The sequence below is a fragment of the Vigna radiata genome, chromosome 5, assembly GCF_000741045.1.
Source record: "Vigna radiata var. radiata cultivar VC1973A chromosome 5, Vradiata_ver6, whole genome shotgun sequence".
Lineage (NCBI taxonomy): Eukaryota > Viridiplantae > Streptophyta > Magnoliopsida > Fabales > Fabaceae > Vigna > Vigna radiata.
Genome location: NC_028355.1, coordinates 25510737 through 25529138, shown reverse-complemented (window position 1 = coordinate 25529138; position 18402 = coordinate 25510737). Strand labels below are relative to the sequence as shown.

The 18402-nt window shown below is 32.8% G+C and overlaps 2 protein-coding genes across 14 annotated transcripts; both read left to right on the top strand.

The window, feature by feature from the left end:
* The first annotated feature begins 1145 nt into the window (after positions 1-1145).
* Positions 1146-3575, top strand: LOC106760525 (pectinesterase-like). Of its 2 annotated transcripts, none has more exons than XM_014643948.2 (3): positions 1146-1206; positions 1602-2625; positions 2730-3575. In XM_014643948.2, the coding sequence occupies exons 2-3, from the start codon at positions 1620-1622 to the stop codon at positions 3464-3466; spliced, it is 1743 nt and encodes a 580-aa protein (XP_014499434.1). In that variant the 5' UTR covers positions 1146-1206; positions 1602-1619; the 3' UTR covers positions 3467-3575. The 2 variants fall into 2 exon arrangements, with proteins under 2 accessions (XP_014499434.1, XP_022636044.1); XM_022780323.1 differs by having other exon boundaries at positions 1154-1211.
* Positions 3576-9072: 5497 nt separating this feature from the next.
* On the top strand, positions 9073-18285 carry LOC106762187 (aquaporin NIP6-1). Of its 12 annotated transcripts, none has more exons than XM_022781184.1 (11): positions 9074-9354; positions 9479-9566; positions 10227-10348; positions 10539-10661; positions 10912-11097; positions 11664-11705; positions 13590-13648; positions 14938-15162; positions 15245-15439; positions 15966-16027; positions 17404-18283. In XM_022781184.1, the coding sequence occupies exons 7-11, from the start codon at positions 13625-13627 to the stop codon at positions 17597-17599; spliced, it is 702 nt and encodes a 233-aa protein (XP_022636905.1). In that variant the 5' UTR covers positions 9074-9354; positions 9479-9566; positions 10227-10348; positions 10539-10661; positions 10912-11097; positions 11664-11705; positions 13590-13624; the 3' UTR covers positions 17600-18283. The 12 variants fall into 12 exon arrangements, 10 of the variants coding, with proteins under 10 accessions (XP_022636905.1, XP_022636907.1, XP_022636904.1 ...); XM_022781186.1 differs by having other exon boundaries at positions 9074-9387; positions 10912-11010; XM_022781183.1 differs by having other exon boundaries at positions 9074-9387.
* Positions 18286-18402: the final 117 nt, after the last annotated feature.

Sequence of the window (18402 nt, the reverse complement as noted above, 5' to 3'; positions counted from 1 at the left end):
ATTAATTAAAAATTTAATTTAAAAAAATCCTAATTGTAACGGCTAGAAAGGATGCCCAGTCAGCAAAAAACTGACATCTCACATAGTAGTTGCAGAGCTGGACACCTTGCCGTTAACAATTTTAACGCTGTTAAGGAAAAGGACCAAATTGAACATTAAAATCGATCTTTGGGATGAAATTGAACACAAATTCAACTCAGGGACCAAAACAAATTTTTTGAACCAAAATTGGGACCAAAAAGAGCTTTTAACCTAATAAAAATGTGTTCAAACTTTCTCCTATGAAATTGATTTCTAGTTTTAACCATCACTTTTTTGAAAACATGATTATTTATGAAAAGGGAGAANTATTCTTATATTAACCGAAGGTTAAAGAATTCTTATTCTTCTCACAATATCAAATTTTAGTTTAATTCAATTTTTCAATAAAAAATACATAAAACTAACATAAAAGAAAAGTAGGATTCAATTTAGTTTATTTTAAATTTAATTACTGATTTTTTCCATTATAAAATTGTATTTTTTTTTACAAAAAGTTATTAAACATTTTAATGAAAATTGTCAAATAATATAAATAATTTGTATATAGTTGTTATTATATTCTTATTAAACATATCTCATATATATAAACAAATATTGTACTAATCAATACAAAATTAATATTTTGATTATTGTTTAAACTTATATAAATATATATATATATAATTATATTAATTAATATATTATAACACTATATTTTATTAAATATAATCAATAGAATATATCTCTAGAGCTTTGGTTATTTATATGTAAAACGGATCTCGGTTATTTAGCTGGCTAAAATTTTGTTACAGTTGAAGAATAACTTAGTACATATGTGATTTATGTGTCTTATTATTTTAGAAAAGGCAATTATTTGGCCTTTAAACTAAACACTAATTGCACTAATACCAATTCTACATACTTAATTTAGTACGTGTTTTTCTATCTCCTCTTATTTTAGAAAAGACAAGTATATATGTGGTTTTTATCCGTTTCTCTTATTTTAGAAAAGACAATTATTTGGTATTTTGACTAAATATGAATGGCATTAGAATGATTTACCTTAATTAGAAGTTAAGTACCATATATAATAATTCTCCACCATCTCAACATACGTAAGAAAGCAAATTCTTCCAAAAGACTTAGACACAGAACAGGGATCTCATTTCTCTCCGCTTTTCTTCAGTAAGATTCTTCTTTCACACAGTACCTAAATAAATATACACATTATTTATTATTCATTCATAACAATATTATATGCCTACGTGACTTTATTAGATTTTGAATCTCACTGAAGAAAAATTTGTTTATTTGTTTGAATCTTTAGAATTTCTGAAATTGTCCTTATTGATGAGACATTATATATGCAAACAGATAACATATTGTTGTTAATTATGCTGATAAAATGAAAAAGAATAATAACATTGTTGTTAATTGTTAACGTTAGCTGCATGCATGTCGTGCTAGCGGTAAAAGACGAGGGTCAAAATAAAACAAGATCATGTTTATGAAATGTCATGTTTATTTTTATTAATTTTGTCACATTCACTAACTTTAAACTAAATCCATGTATGATATAGGATCTATACATAGTTGAAATGTCGGAGAGAAATGTGGATAGGAGAAAGAGGATCATCATTGGTGTTTCAACCTTGTTCTTGGCGGCTGTAGTTGGGGCTGTCGTATTTGGTATCAATCTCAATGAGAGTGGTTCAAATGGAAATAATGTTAATAACAAAAAGGAACATGTTGCTGCTTCTGTAAAAGCCGTCCAAAGCCTTTGTAATCCCACGATTTACAAGGAAGAATGTGAGGAAAATCTCATGGCAGGTGTCGGAGACAGTACAACAACAAGTCCATTTGATCTTATCAAACTTGCTTTCAATATCACCATGGAAAAAATTACTGACAAATTCGAAGAAATGGATATCTTGCATGACATTGAGAAGGAGCCTAGAGCCAAGATGGCACTCGAAACATGCAAACAACTCATGAATCTTTCAGTTTCAGAGTTAGAAAGGTCATTTATTGGAATGAGCGAGTTTAACCTGATGAATGTTGATAAAATCTTCATGAACTTAAAAGTTTGGCTGAGTGGTGCACTTACATACCAAGACACTTGCTTGGATGAGTTTGAGAACACCACCAGCGATGCTGGTAAAAAGATGCAGGATTTATTAACGACAGGCATGCATATGACTAGCAATGCTCTTTCCATCATAACAGCATTGTCTGATACTTTCACAAATTTGAATGCCACAAAATTATCGGGACGAGACCTCCTTCAAGATTCTGAGTCACACTCATCGGTTGATCACGGAGTGTTAAATGAAACTTTGATACTAAATCGCAAGCCTAATGTGACGGTAGCCAAAGATGGTAGTGGAGATTTCAAAACCATCAATGAAGCACTGAACAAAGTGCCCAAGAAAAATAAAACGCCATTTGTGATCTACATCAAGGAGGGCATCTACGAAGAGTATGTTGAAGTGAAAAAGAATATGACTCATGTTGTTTTCATTGGTGATGGTGGCAAAAAGACAAGAATAACAGGCAACAAAAACTACATAGATGGAATCACCACTTATAAAACTGCCACAGTTGGTATGTCTTCTTTCATGTTTCTTTTCAATATCTTTGTTTGAAAATTCAAAAAAAAANTGTTTTTGAAGGGTAAAATAATAAAAATTTAACCGATATCTATGCAGCTATTCAAGGAGATAACTTTGTGGGCATGAACATGGGATTTGAGAACTCTGCTGGAGCCGAGAAGCATCAGGCAGTGGCATTGAGAGTTCAAGCAGACAAGTCTGTGTTCTTCAACTGTTCAATGGATGGGTATCAAGACACACTTTATGTACACACCCTGCGTCAGTATTATAGGGATTGCACCATTTCTGGTACCATCGACTTTGTGTTCGGAAATGCACTTGCTGTTTTCCAGAATTGCACTTTCGTGGTTCGAAAGCCAATGAAAAATCAACAATGCATTGTGACTGCACAAGGTAGAAAAGAAAAAGAAGAACCATCTGCAATAGTGATCCAAGGAGGTTACATTGTGGCTGACCCTGAGTTTTACCCAGTAAGATTTGTTAACAAAGCTTACCTAGCTCGTCCATGGAAGACATACTCCAGGACCATTTTCATGGATACGTACATCGATGATTTGATTCAAGGTGAAGGATATTTGCCATGGCAAGCATTAGAGGGACCTACTGGTATGGATACTTGCTTTTATGCGGAGTATCACAACACTGGTCCTGGTTCAGATAAATCCAAACGTGTGAATTGGAATGGGATTTTGAACCTCAATTCGAAAGCTGCACGTTTGTTCTCACCTTCCAAGTTCTTTCATGGACTTGATTGGGTTCGGGCTACTGGGGTTCCTTGCTTCCATGGCGTGCCCCCACACTACAGGCACAAGAACACCACATTACCCTGGTGATCAAANCCTCCATTCTTATATCATTATCTCTTACACCTTTTTCCCTATTCTTTCAGTCTTTTTCTTTTGGAAAAGGATATTTTGAGATCAATTTTTTCACACCATTGATTAGACGATTTTAAATTAAAAAAAAAAAAAAACTTTAGTTTTTCTCTTTTAAATATGTCCTTATCTCAACTTTTTTTTAATTTAAAATCGTCCAACCATATTTTGACACGTGTGCAGTGTCAAAATGATGTCAAAAATTGGTGTCAAAATATCATTTTCCTTTTCTTTTGGAAGAAACTTTCATTCCTTCTTGTTTTGTTNTTTCATTTTAGGAAGAAAAGAGCACTGACACAGTGCCACGTTAATTTTTTTTTAATGATGTAATGGCAAAACAGGAAATTATAANTGAATTGAAATTTTTTCGAATAATTTAGGAATGCAGTATAGCTAGGGAATGANTCCTAGGTCGTCTCTCAAGGACCAAATGTGGTTCGAGAATTAGGTCAGACANGTAGTGGGGGGGTTTTGTGAAAGGTTTGCGTGGTGAATGCGGAAAAATTAAAATGAAATTAAAACNGTAAAAACGAAACTGCTACAGTAAATACGAAAATTTACATTGGAACTGGGCAGCTCTGACCTTTGTTCAATGTTTTACCCATAACTTTTTCTACAGAGCTCTAAATGAGATGAGGTTTTTTTTCCTGCAAAGTAGACTCAATTATCTTTCATGTGATATATAAAACATAGCATTTGAACCTCTGGTATGGTTGCAGTTATTTTTTTAAAATCGAGTCGAGAGAGTGAAAATGATAAACCCAATACTAGAGCAAACAAATATCTAAGCACAGTTAAAACTATCAATTGCAAAACTAAATTAAGTGGATGAAAACTACTAAACATATAATGTAAAATATTCTAAAGCAAAAGAAATAAACAAGCTAATTTTTTCTAGCATTTCTCATGACACATGCACCTACCAAACAATTTAAAATTGCAATTGTCCCAAAAATTTAACCTTAGCCCCCTTCAAAAGCTAGAGTTCACGTGACAGACTAGTAGCGGTGGCTTCCTCATTTTTCCTTCAACCAAAGCAATGTTCAGTAAAGATAAACAACAAAAAAATACGGCTGGTTACATGAAATAAGCAAATAAATTTGATACTAAAATTCCATCCTCAAAACCGTGACTCTACTGCATCAATTTAAAAGCAATTAAATTATAATATGAAATCAGCATCAATTCATTCAAGGGTTCATCCAACAAATCAACTTTAAATCCCTAGGGTTGGACATGTGCCTCACAAAATTTGGGCCCTACATATTTTTAATGGCCCAATGTGCAAAAGTTGTCTAAAAAGTTTTAAACTATTAAAACTACAATACAACTAAAATTAAAATGTCTAATTGTTGAGTCTTGAATTTACTTTGTCTCCTTCCCAATGCTCCTAAATATATCTCCAAAATTTTCCTACAGTTAATAATGCAAATAATTAGCTCAAAATATTCAAATTAATTAAAATTAGAATTTCCGGTCAAATTAAGCACTATTAGAAAAAACGGGAAAATATCGGACAATTAAGCACAATTCCCTGATTAATCCTAGCACAATAAACTAAGTAAAGTCGAGAAAATATTGATTCATCAGTCATGCAACGAATATAGAAGCAGAACGCGTGACGATGTCAAGCGTACACAACCACACTGAAACTGACTCGTGTTGGTATTTAGATACTGGATGCTTTGATCACATGACCGACAGAAGGGAGTGGATTGTAAATCTTGATCCAAGAAATAAGAGTAATGTAAGATTCACATATGATTGTACTGTGATGGCAGAAGGAGTTGGTAGAGTGATGATCAATTGCAAAAATGGTGGAGTGGCATACATGGACTACGTGTTGTACGTTCCAACGATGAAGAGTAATCTGTTAAGTCTTGGTCAACTCCTAGAGAAAGGGTACACCATGCATATGCACCATAATGAAATAGATGTGTTTGATAAGAAGAAGCGACCCCCATTGACCAAAAATAGGACGTTCAAAGTGAATCTAAAGGCAGCAACAATACAATGTTTATCTTCATTGAACGTTGAAGAAGAAAGCTAGGTATGGCATTATAGATTCAGGCATTTGAATTTTAGAAGTCTTAGTTTGCTGAACAATAAAGATTTGGTAAGAGGAGTGCCTCTAATCAACTCTCCCAAGAAGATCTGTAAGGGATGCGCCACGGTGAAACATACCATATTGAAATTCAAGAAGACAACACCTAAACGAGCTAAGCAACCACTCGACATTGTACATTCAGATGTATGCGACCCCTTCGAAATAACATCACTGGTAGGCAACAAATATTTTCTAATCTTTGTTTATGAATGGACTAGAAAATATGGGTTTATCTTTTGAAGGAAAAAAAGGAAGTTTTCTCACATTTTGTTAAATATTGTGCCATGGTGGAGAGGCAATCGTCTCTGCAAGTGAAGCTTCTTCGAACTGAAGGAGGAGGAGAATTTAATTCCAGTGAAATGAAGAGATTCTTTGAAGATAAGGGAATCGTTCACGAAGTTGTTTCTCCCTACACACCACAACACAATGGCTTGGCTGAGAGGAGGAATAGAACTCTAGTAGAAATGACTAGATGCTTGATCAAGGGAAAGAAACTGCCACACAACATATAGGGAGAGGTCGTCACCACAACAACTTACTTGCTAAACAGGAGTCCAACGAAGGCCTTGGCAGACCGTACACCAGAAGAAGCGTGGTCTGGAGTAAAGCCATCAGCAGAACACTTGAGAATATTTGGATCCGTTTGTTATAAACATGTCCCAAATGAGAATAGAAAGAAGTTAGGGGATAAGAGTGAAGTTTTTGTATTGGTAGGCTATCACCCGACAGGCGCATATAGATTGTATAACCCGAAGAAGAACGAAGTTGTGATTAGCATAGATGTCCTGATAGATGAATCAACTACATTGAATTGGCCAGAAACAGAATCAAGTCATGATGGAATTGTGTATAGCTAGTTGGAGGAAAAGAGACCTGAAGATGATGGACAGTTGGTTGCTAATGAAGAAGTCAACATCAGGAGATCTCAACGAACTCGATTTCCCTCAACGAGACTTGCTGGTCATGAGGTGTTCATTGACGGTGAGATTACAGAATCAGGTGATATTGCTCACTATGCTCTTCTTGTTGATACTGAGATGCTTACGTGGGAACAAGCTATTGAAAATAAGGAATGGAAGGAAGCAATGTTGGAGGAATTGGTTGTGATTGAGAAGAATGGGACGTGGAAATTGATGGAACTGCCTCAGCATAAGAAAGTGATTGAGGTCAAGTGAGTGTTCAAAACAAAATTTAAACCTAATGGTAGCATAGCTGAATTGAAGGCGAGATTGGTTGCAAAAGGCTTTCTACAAAAGCCTAGAGTTGACTTCACTGATGTGTTTGCACCAGTTGCGAGATTAGAAATAGTAAGACTTATAGTGGTTGTTGCGAATCTAAAAGGATGGGAGATATGTCAAATGGACGTGAAATCAGCCTTCTTGAATGGCTCTTTAGAAGAAGAAGTGTACGTGAGACAACCACCTGGATTTGAGAAGAAAGGTGAGGAATGAAAAATGTATAAGCTAAATAAAGCTTTGTATAGGCTGAGACAGGCGCCTCGAGCTTGGAACACACACATCAACTCTTAGCTTATAAAACTCGACTTTCAGAACTACACGATTCAGTTTGGGATTTACGTGAAACAGATTGTCCAAAAAAATGTTCTATTGATCTGTCTGTATGTTGATGACTTACTTGTAACAAGGAGCACAGCAAAAGCAATTGAGGGATTTAAGATGAAAATGAAGGCTGATTTTGAAATGACTGACCTTGGTAGTCTTGGTTATTTCCTTGGACTAGAATTCACGCGAACCATTGATGGTATGATCATTCATCAAAGGAGATATATTAGTAAGGTTTTAAAGAGATTTGGAATGAAGGGCTGCAACAGCGTGAACGTATCGATGATGGCTAATACCAAGCTCACAATCCAAGCAGACGACAAAAAGGTTGATGATACCTTGTTTAAACAAATTGTAGGATCACTCAGGTACGTGTGCAATAGTAGACCAGATATCAGCTATGGTGTCGGGTTGGTAAGTAGGTTCATGGGTGATCCCAGACAATTGCATTTATCCGCTGCCAAACATATATTACACTATTTGAAAGGAACAACTGACTTTGGTCTCTACTTTCCCAAGAAAACTCACGATATAAATGGAGCGTTAAAAGCTTGGAGTGATTCAGATTGGTGTGGAGATTAGATGGATAGAAAGAGTACATTCGGCTACGTATTCAAGTATATGGGGGCGACGGTTTCATGGTGCTTGAAGAAGCAAAACGTTGTAGCGCTATCATCATGTGAAGGTGAATATATTGCTTCAGCTAAGACTGTATGTCAGGGTGCTTGGCTTGAAACAATTTTGGACGAGTTGAAGATCGAGTGCTGCAAGCCAATACAACTTATGGTAGACAACAGATCTGCCATCAACTTATCTAGAAATCCCGTTTCACATAGCAGAAGCAAAGATATAGAAACAAGGTTCCATTATTTGAGAGAACAAGTGGGAAGAGAAAGATTAAAACTGATGTATTGCCCCACAGAAGAACAAACTGCAGATATTTTCACCAAAGCCTTGAGGCAGAACAGATTCGAGAAACTAAGAAGCTACCTTAGAATTAAATCCATAAGGAATTTAGTTTAGAGGGGTGTGTGAGTCTAGAAAACTAAATTCATAAAAGAAGGGTCCTACTCTCTTACGATTTAGAGTTAGAGACTCTTTCATTCTTTTCTGTCTTTATATACTTGTACTACCTTTATTTGTTAATGAGAAAACTCTCTCTTTCTCTAAATTGTTGTCTAAGTTTCCTTTATGTAATTTCATTCACCTAGCTAACAAATATAAGTCGTATGAACATCTGTTCTTTGTCCCTTGAGGAAAAAAAAGATTTGTCTGTTATTTAAGTGTTATGGTGACTAAACGATTTATGATTTGTTGATGGACGGTTATCTCTGTGAAAATCATTGATTTATATGGATTATCTTTGATTATCGTCATAGCATCTCGTACATTTATATTCATCTTTTGATCCTTCCTTTGCGAATCCGATTTGACAAGAATAGTCTATGGTGTCTCAGTTTATAAAAATTAGATGGATAGACCTAACCAAGAAGCCAATATGGATACTAAGGAAAGAATGATCAACCAGATGTAAGATTCATTTGTAATTTTTTATTTTTGCTCCCGATGATTGCCAACATTTCTGTGACGACTCTCAAATGATAAATGAATGTTTCCGTAAACACTCTCAAATGAAAAATGAAAAATGAATGTATACGAAAGAACATTGATATACAGCTTCATACTTTGTAAACATGTGCTCAAATTTCTTGTTAACAAAACATGGCTTTGATTGTTTTAAATGTAAGTATAGGAATGAGGTTTAGCGTGTCAGCATTGTACATGCTAGTGATGGTAAGATCGTATCATTTTACAAGTCTACGGTCTTGGGTAGGACTGGGCAGAGTTAACTTATTTTTTTATACTTAAAAAACTTAAATTAAGTTTATTAAAAACTAATTAAACTGATTAATAGTTCAGTTCAAAAATAGTGAACTTATTTTATGTATATTACAGTTAATTGCAGTTTGCAGTTTAGGTTTTCTATTTGTGTTCTCAATCGGGGCCTCCTTTGCTGCCTGGTTACATTCCGGTCGTCAAAGATCACTTGCAGCTGTCGAAGGCTCGCTGCCGTCGAAGGTAGAGGCTCCGGTGGCCGAAAGGTGGTGGTGGGGGTGAAGATGGACTCCCCAACAAGGAATTGCTCACGTGGGCTTTGGTCAAAGTGGCTCACCCTGGTGAGGTTGCTCTGCATGTTCTTGGGAACCAGGGTACCTGGGGAATTTCCGTTCCTTTTTCTTTTTTGCTTTTGGTTTTTATTTTTTTAACGTGAATATTGACCGGTGAAATGGGGTTGCGTAGAAACTGTGAATGGAGACGGGAAATCTTCGCTGCTTTGGCGTTTGACTATGTTCTTGCCGTTTATGAAGGATTCTGCAACTTGAAACAGGTTCAATTTCTCAATCTTCGTTCTCTATGTGGACCCTTTTCAATTTCTATAAACGGAATATGCAAATTTATATGTTGTCTTCAAATCGGTAGGAAATGCGGGACATAAAAAATTTTTACATTCCCCTTACACTTTAATGTTCCTTGCTGTTTATTCTTCTATAACAGTAGTAGTGTCTTTAAAATTTTACTGACTCATCAGAGATGTAACCATGCATATAATGTTACAGGTAAATTCTTGGCACTTACTGGAGGAAGGTTGAGTGGGAAGGAAATAGTTGCTGCTGGACTGGCAACTCATTTTATCCTTTTTTAAAGTTTGATTATCTTTAGTCTGTGCAATCTATGACTTTCTCTTTTCATAAAGTTTCATCCAAATATGCTTATCAGTTTAAAAAGAAAACCTCATCTTGTTTTAGGCCTATGGTAAGTAGCTCTAATAGATTTCTTTACATTTTCTGTTTTCTGCTCTCAGGACATTGGTCCATTGAAATAATGTCTTGTCAAATTTGTATGAAAAAGGAGAAAAATTAGTAAAAGAAGCACGAGGATGTTCACTTGAAAGTGCTTCTCAGCGATCAAGTCACTGGGTGTTTGTTATGTATAGTAGGTGATTTAAGTGTTACTTTGAAAGATGATGCTTACATTTTTGGTGTACCAGAAAATTGGTGAGCTAGAGAAGCACTTGATTAGCTTGAATTCTGGTGATGAGAATGCCATAAGATCAGTCCTTGGAGAATTTTCTTCAGAAGTTAATCTTGATGAAGAGAGTATCTTAAACAAGTAATCACTTTTTCAATAATGATCTGTTATTTATTTTCGAGCTGGTTTTTATTCTCGCTGTTACTAGCAAATTGCACTATGCTCTAGACAGAATGTTGTTTTTATTTGATTCACATTTGACTTTATTTTGCACGATACTATTTATCATTTAAGTAATCTGCATTTAGTCATCCTTTTAGTTTATTTACAGGTACTATCTCCTGAAATGAGCTTGGCCACAGTGAGAGCTTATATATGGAAGAAATCATAGGACTTAGTTCTAAATTACAGACTAGTTCAAAGCAGATGACTACCAATTGCACATGCATCAGAGGTGGGTAATTGAGCCTTGCTTGTCTTTTCTAAGCTACAATATAATATCTAATGCTTTTATGACTTTACATTCCTGTATTTACCACATTTTGTAAATGTAACCGAAAGGAAAGGAGAAATAGTTATTTTAGGATAATATTTCTAGACTATTTATGAATTTTAGGAAATAGTTAACATATTTTGGATATTATTTTCATTAATTCATGAGATTTTTGTTGAGGTTCTAAGGGTCTGGGTTTTTCTTGTTGCAGATTTTGGTTGCTGGGATATGCACTGATATATGCATGCTGGATTTTGTTTCTTCTGTCTTGTCTGCAAGAAACAGTGGTTTCCTCTCTCCTCTGGAAAATGTGATACTGTCTTCCCAAGCTTGTGCTATTTAAAATTTACCATTACATGTTGCCAAAACTAACAAGGCTTTCGTATCTCATCCACAGGTATTTTCTCAAGTTGAAGTTTGGCTTTTGCTGGAATACTTTATTTTTTTTTAATGTTTCTTTGCTTGAATTTATATCTTAGTTACCTAAACATATGTACTAAGTCAGAAGACAATTCAGCTATTCTTTCTAGTGCTGGCTATGATTATTGTGGACCTTGCACTGAAATTATTTTTCAGAGCTGACTTGTATTGCAGAAATGATAAACATAATCTCAATAGCCTGAAAGTAGAATAATGAACAGAATCTCGATGGAAACTCATCCGACAATAAAGACGTAAATATATTATATCTAGGAATGCCGACTTATGCTGGGAAAAATGTATCCGTTCTCTGTTAATATATGACAATGAACACTTTGCAATAACCTCTAGTTATGAGCTCTGGTACTTTTTCCAGAATAACTTGTGTGAGCAATAACATGGTTTGTGTCTTGTCAAATTCCAAGCAATTGTCATTCTGATCTTACATGATAAATGAAAAACATTCAAATAGACATTTCTGATAAGATGGGTGTATTTTTTTCAATGCTTATTTATGAATTTATTCTTGTTTCTATGCTGCAGGAGTTGATGCATCACGTTGGCCTGTACATAGCCCGTGGAAAGGTCAGTAAAATATTTATTTATGAATATATTTAGGATAAAATATGATGGATTGTAAATCGGCTTCTGACTAGGGTTAGTAAAGTTTTTGAATACTTTTATTGATAGAAGAAATATTTTTTCTATAGTAGTCACTATTTCTATTGTAGTCATATCAAAAATTTTGAGACAATCTGCTTGGTTTGCAGATAGATGGTGTGGAGTCACTCAATAATGTGTGTTTGATTAATGTTGTGATAGAGTGTCAAGGTTAATTTGATAAGATGAAATTCAGATTCCCTCTTGCCCAATTGTTGGCACAAGAGCAATTATTATAATTGTCTGATTGATTGCATTGATACATTGAATTATTGGTCATTATTAATGTTTTGAGTTGTAGATTCGTTTATTGATCGAATAGTTTTGTGATTGACTATACTATAGTTAACTGAATAGATTAATTAAAGGGACATTATGATGGATAGTGTAAGTGGATTTCCATTGCATCAAAATATACTATAGTTAACTGAATTACATTACAGTGAACTTAAAAGTAGTTAACTGAACTGAACTACACTTTAAGTGAACTAAAAAATAGTTCAATTCAGTTACTCTGAACTATTTTTTAGTTCAGTGTAGTTTTCTTGAACTAGTTTATAGTTAATTATAAACTTTTATAGTTCAGTGCAACATAGTATACTTTGCCCACCCCTACCTGGGCAAGGTGCATGCTCAATCATGGGATCATCATCAGAGTACACCCAAAATGATCCTCTTTCTCTCCTATTGTCAAATGTTCCTTGCCATTCACGGCCTTGTCCCCTTTAAAATGTTCCTTTCCATTGCTGGTTATTACATTGTAGTTGTTCTTGTTACCCATTATCCCAATTTCTGTATTTTCATTTTTTCATGGTCTCTCTCGCTTGGTGATCTTGTCACTCACATCTCATCCCACTCTTTTCTATCTTTTAATTCTATGCTTTACCTTCTCTCAGTGGTTGGACTGCCAAATAATTTTTTTAATCAACCTTTTATTTTTCAGAATTGTTCTAAAATTATCTTTTTGACTCGTTATTAAATTTAATTCTATTACCAATTATTTTATTAATTTTAATGAATTATTTCTATCTTGTTACGAATTTTAATTTCTCTCTCTAGTTTTTTAAAAATCTATCATGATGAATTTTTAATTTTAAGTTTTTTAATGAGATGAGGTTGTTTACTTTATCTGTTTGCTTTAGTACCATGACACATTTTTATATTTATTTAATACACAGTACAAGGATAAAATGCTCTTAAAAGTATAGATTTTGTATTTTTTCAAGAAAGAAGAGAATAAAAAGTAAGAAAGAGTAATGTGAAATGAATATAAAATATTTATTTGTATCAAGGAATAATAATACTTGTGTTCCTAGAAATCAAGAAACTCATCTATGAAAATTACTCTTAGAACATGATGGAAACTTTAAATTTAGGCTCAGTTACAATCTAAACTACGGTTACTATTTGAACATTGATATTACAAAGAAATTAGAGGACATTAATAGTATGCTTTATAAGTCTAAGAAGTATAAAATAAAGAAAACGAAGAACTATTTTAATAAGCAAAATATTTTCTCTTTTTATGTTCCTTGTAACTCTCCTTGGAACTATGTATTCTTATTCTTTTTATTCATTTTTAATCATCCAATCATCATATTTGTACGGAGAGACTATCAAAGCTATAAAACCAATCCTTGCTCTTGAGATATCAATTCTACTATATATGATATGTCAATGATTTCAATAAAGTCTTCTAATACTTTAACGAGCTTATAACATTTTAGGATTGTTTATTGACCTTGTGCTTTTTATAATTTGTATTATTTTGTTTTCTTGGAAAATGGTGCACCTAACCATGTGCAATAGGAGATCTTACACAAGAGAAACGTGCAAAAGGGCTTATGCAAGAGTTTCAGAAGCAGAAAGTGAGGAGTTACACGGAATTACAAATCATTTCTGGTTTACTCTTACCTATCATCTTAAGTCTATTTTAGCATTTTAATAGCATAGTCTGGAATTTTTATTTTTTTCTAAATAAAAAAGTTTATCTTAACTATATAATCTAAAAAATATTTTTAATTTTCAGATTACAGTTAAAAAATTTAAATCAGATATTAAAAAATTTCATATTTACAAGACACAAAAAAGAAAGTACGGAGGTGATAGAGAAAATAACCATTTTATAAAAGTCACATTTCATTAATTATAATCTTTTTTTTTAACATGTTCAATTAGTTTAGTATTTTAGTGATACAAAATTTTACACGATAGAAGAAACAAATTAAAATTAGTATATGTGTGTTCACATATGAAAAACTATGATACTAATAGAACAATTTACAAAATATATCTTTCACTTCTAAAACTAATTGTTGCAATCAATATTATTGTACAAACATTTGCATATGACATGTGCACAAACCTTCCATCGTCAATATTTTACGATAAGCGACGAAATAAACATCATACGACTACTTACATGTTAAAGGTATATTAGTACATATATAGTAAATGAAACAATTGTCCAAAAGAGGAAAAAACAAATGCAAATAATATCATCTTGTAAAAGCTGATAGCAAGAGGAGATCGATCCCAATCTTCTATAGAACGTGATTTTCCGCCAATACCCATGAAGGAGGGTCAGAACACTTAAATGATTTTACCAATGTATATAATTTTAAGCTCCCATGCCAATAATAATACAATAGATCATAAAGACTAAAATTAATAAATATTCAAGAGATGAAAGACTCATGTTTACATAGCTTTAATATGTGTCTAGTTAGGATGAAACATTAGTGGCATAAGTTAGATAGAAACAATGTTAGGCAAGGTGTAAGGTGTGTTAGGTAAGGTGCAAGGTGTGTTAGGCAAGGTGGAAGGCATGTTGTTTGTCTAGTGATTCTTATTATATATAGTTCTCCTCTTCTCAACACATACATACTATTAATTCTCTTTAAACGGGTGGTGAAATATGTATGATAAAGAAAACATTCCTTCACCTGGCACTTCTGCTGCCACCTCAGGCACTCCTGTTGCATTTCTTTCTACAAGTTTCACCAATGCCATCAATACAACAAATAATACTAATAAGAATTTCCTTTCCAAGTGTTGTAGATGCTTAACTTTGGATGATAGAACCATAGAAAATGGAGTCTTACCATTTGTCTCATGTTCTTTCTCACTATCTCCTCTTGTCCCTTTGGTAAAAAAGGTCGGTGCTGAATTCATCGGGACCTTCGTTCTTATGTTTGCAGCCACTGCCGCCGCCATTGTTAACGAGAAGACAAACGGCTCTGAGACTATCATAGGCTGTGCTGCCACCACTGGCCTCGTCGTTATGGTCGTCATCTTTGCTACTGGACACATCTCCGGTGCTCACTTCAATCCTGCTGTCACTCTTTCCTTTGCTGCATTGAAACACTTTCCTTGGAAACATGTGAGTACAAATTCTTATTTTAGTTAATTATTCTTTGTTACCAAAAAACAAGTTCTTTATATATATGATCATTAAACTACAGGTGCCTATATATATTGGTGCACAAGTTTTAGCATCTATCTGTGCCGCATTTGCTCTGAAATGGGTTTATCACCCTTTCATGATTGGTGGAGTCACTGTTCCTTCAGGAGGATATGGCCAATCTTTTGTTTTGGAATTCGTTATTGCTTTTAACCTCATGTTTGTTGTTACTGCAGTAACCACTGACACTAGAGCTGTGAGTATAATTTTTTCCTTCATTTACATCTTGATTTATTTTAGGTATTTTTTTCGATAATGTTTTATTGATAACTGAATATCTCTTTTATTTTGAAAGAAGAAATAAAAAAATACTTTTTGTGTCTCAAACTTTTAAACATGCCAGATATGTGAAGTTGTATATAATAAAATTTATGGTTAATTTGCACTGAAATTATTATGCGTTGTCGGCGTTTTAAGCATTTGAACATAAAAACACCAACATCACCACCTTTATTTAAAATCTAGCATAGAAACTTACAATTAGCGGGAATCAAACTTAATACTGATTAAAAGTTTCTGCAGAAAAAACAGACACCTGTTTTAGCAAATAAAGTATGATGCACAAAAAGACTGAAAAGGGTGTGTATTTATATATATATATATATATATATATATATATATATATATATATATATATATATATATATATATATATATATATATATATATACACGTATTTCATTCATATGTGACATTTAAGTCTGAGTATGATGTAATTGCAGGTGGGAGAACTTGCAGGAATAGCGGTGGGAGCTACGGTGATGTTCAATATAATGATAGCAGGGTATGTTGTCCCTGTTATGTTCCTGCAAACTACAGTATCTAAAAAAGAGCAACAAAAACTAATAAACAAAACAAATTTACCAAATTGATTGTTTGTATGTAGATGTTACTATACAACATATATTTACAAAATTACAAGATGAACTTGTCATTCATGATATTTTTTTTTCTAAATTTTACTAATTGGAGACAATAAATTGATTTTTTTATAATGTTAAAAACTAAATAAAAATTAGAATTTTGAGCAACTGGTAAAATTTACTTGAATAACTTCTTACAAAATTAAAAAAAAATTAAGTAATAATTTCGAAAGAACAAACTAAAATGATTCACACTTATAATTTCAGATGTTAATTTAGAGTGATGACAATCAATTATGAGAAATAATAAATTGTTTTTGAACATTCCATCAACAAACTAGTGAAAACAAGTAATTCCTTTTTATATAATAAATTAAACCAATTATAGAATTCTAACAATTTAATAATCACACATAATTTTTTATTATAGAAAGATCGGGAGAGAAAAGGTAAGAGAAATCTAATACAATTTTTTTTTTCATTTTCTTTGAAAAAAGAGAGGGTTTTGGTCTTTTTAGAACTGTTTTAGTGCAAGATCATGTTTCTTTTTAATAAGTCTTCATGTTAAATAGGATACAAGATCTCATTCAAGTTTTGATCAATTTATTTTTTATTTATTAGTATAATTGAATTTAATATTTAATTAATTAAAATTTTGTAATTATACAATGAGTTATCTTAATGAAGTAGAATTTAAAATGAAATATATTTTTTTGTTTTGATTTTTATTTTATATTTCAAAGGTGATGTTTAAAAGCTAATAGTTACCCGTTCATTCCTGAAATACAACTCTATTTTAATGAGTTCGAAGCATGTTAGTAATTTTCTAAAAACTAAGTTTTTTTAATATTTTTTGAAAATTATAAAATAAATTACAATATAAATTAGTTCACCTGTCTCTAATTTTACTTTAATTTTGGTTAGTTTTTGAAGAAAGTCGAAGTAAGAATGATGCAAAATGAATTTTAAATATATATTTATCATTGTATTATGCCAATTTCAGCCACTTAAATCTTATGTTGAACAAGTCTCTTCTTTTTCACTTGTTTTAGAAACGAAAGTAATTTTTTATAATTATTTTCTGAAGAAAACACTCAGCCCTATTATTATCCTGTGCAAAATAAAGATGATTTCATTCCATTCCATTGCGTATTGTTAAGCACTTTTTTAATAAAAAAATTCCCAGCCTTATTCTTAACGGTCTCAAAAGCTATTTTTTTTATCAAATCACAAAAACAAAGTAGAGTTGTTTAAAAATGGTAAAGTTTGTTTAATTATGCTTAATTTTGAATTACAGACCAATATCAGGAGCCTCGATGAATCCAGTAAGAACACTAGGTCCTGCAATAGCCACAAAGAACTACAAAGCAATATGGGTTTATCTGATAGCTCCCATATTTGGAGCTTTAGCTGGTGCAGGTACCTATAGTGCAGTGAAGCTGCCCAAAGAAGATGATGCCAAAGAAAAAACTTCAATCAGCTTTAGAAAGTGATTTCAAAAGGCTTAATGTATTAAGACAATTCATGTTTAAGTAAATAAAATCTTGAAACTGTGTTCAATTTTATGGTAAAAAACATAGGAAAAGAATCTTTAAAAATATATGTTTTATGTACCTAAATGGAAAAGGTTATACACTACAAAACTTTCTCTCAAAAAAAACACAATAGAGGCCTTCTCTCTTTTTTCTTCACTCACACAACTTTTTTTTTATGTTGCACCGTTCCTCTTTTTCCTTATAGATGGGATTCACACAAAACACCAAAAAAATAAAAAAATACAGAAAGCTGAAAACATTTAAAGTTTACACGACAAAACTCTCATGTAAACTTAAAAGGGTCTTCAGTCTTTCATTCCACACCGAATTCTGTATCCGATTCTGTTGTTCATGTATATGATTCCAACAAGACTGTCATGCACTTTGTTCTTAGGAAAGGGGACAGGCGTGAATGTGGTTTTGAAGGTGGTGGAGGTTTGGTAGAGGAGGTGTTTGTTAAGGTGAAGCTTGTTGTTCGGAGTTGTGGTGGACGAGGTGGTTCTGTGATGCGTGGAGGACTTTGTGTTGGATATGTGATAGTCCAGCTTCTAAAGGTTGTGGAGGTGCATCTGTGCCTGGAAGAGTTTATCGCTACATCAAGTAAACAATAATATATGTTCGATTAAAAAAAAACAAGCCGCAACATGTTTAATGTTTTTGTTTTACTTTTCATTAAATTTTAAATTTTGATATTTTAAATTTAAAATAATTTTCCACGAGATACCTCAATAATTATATATATATATATATATATATATATA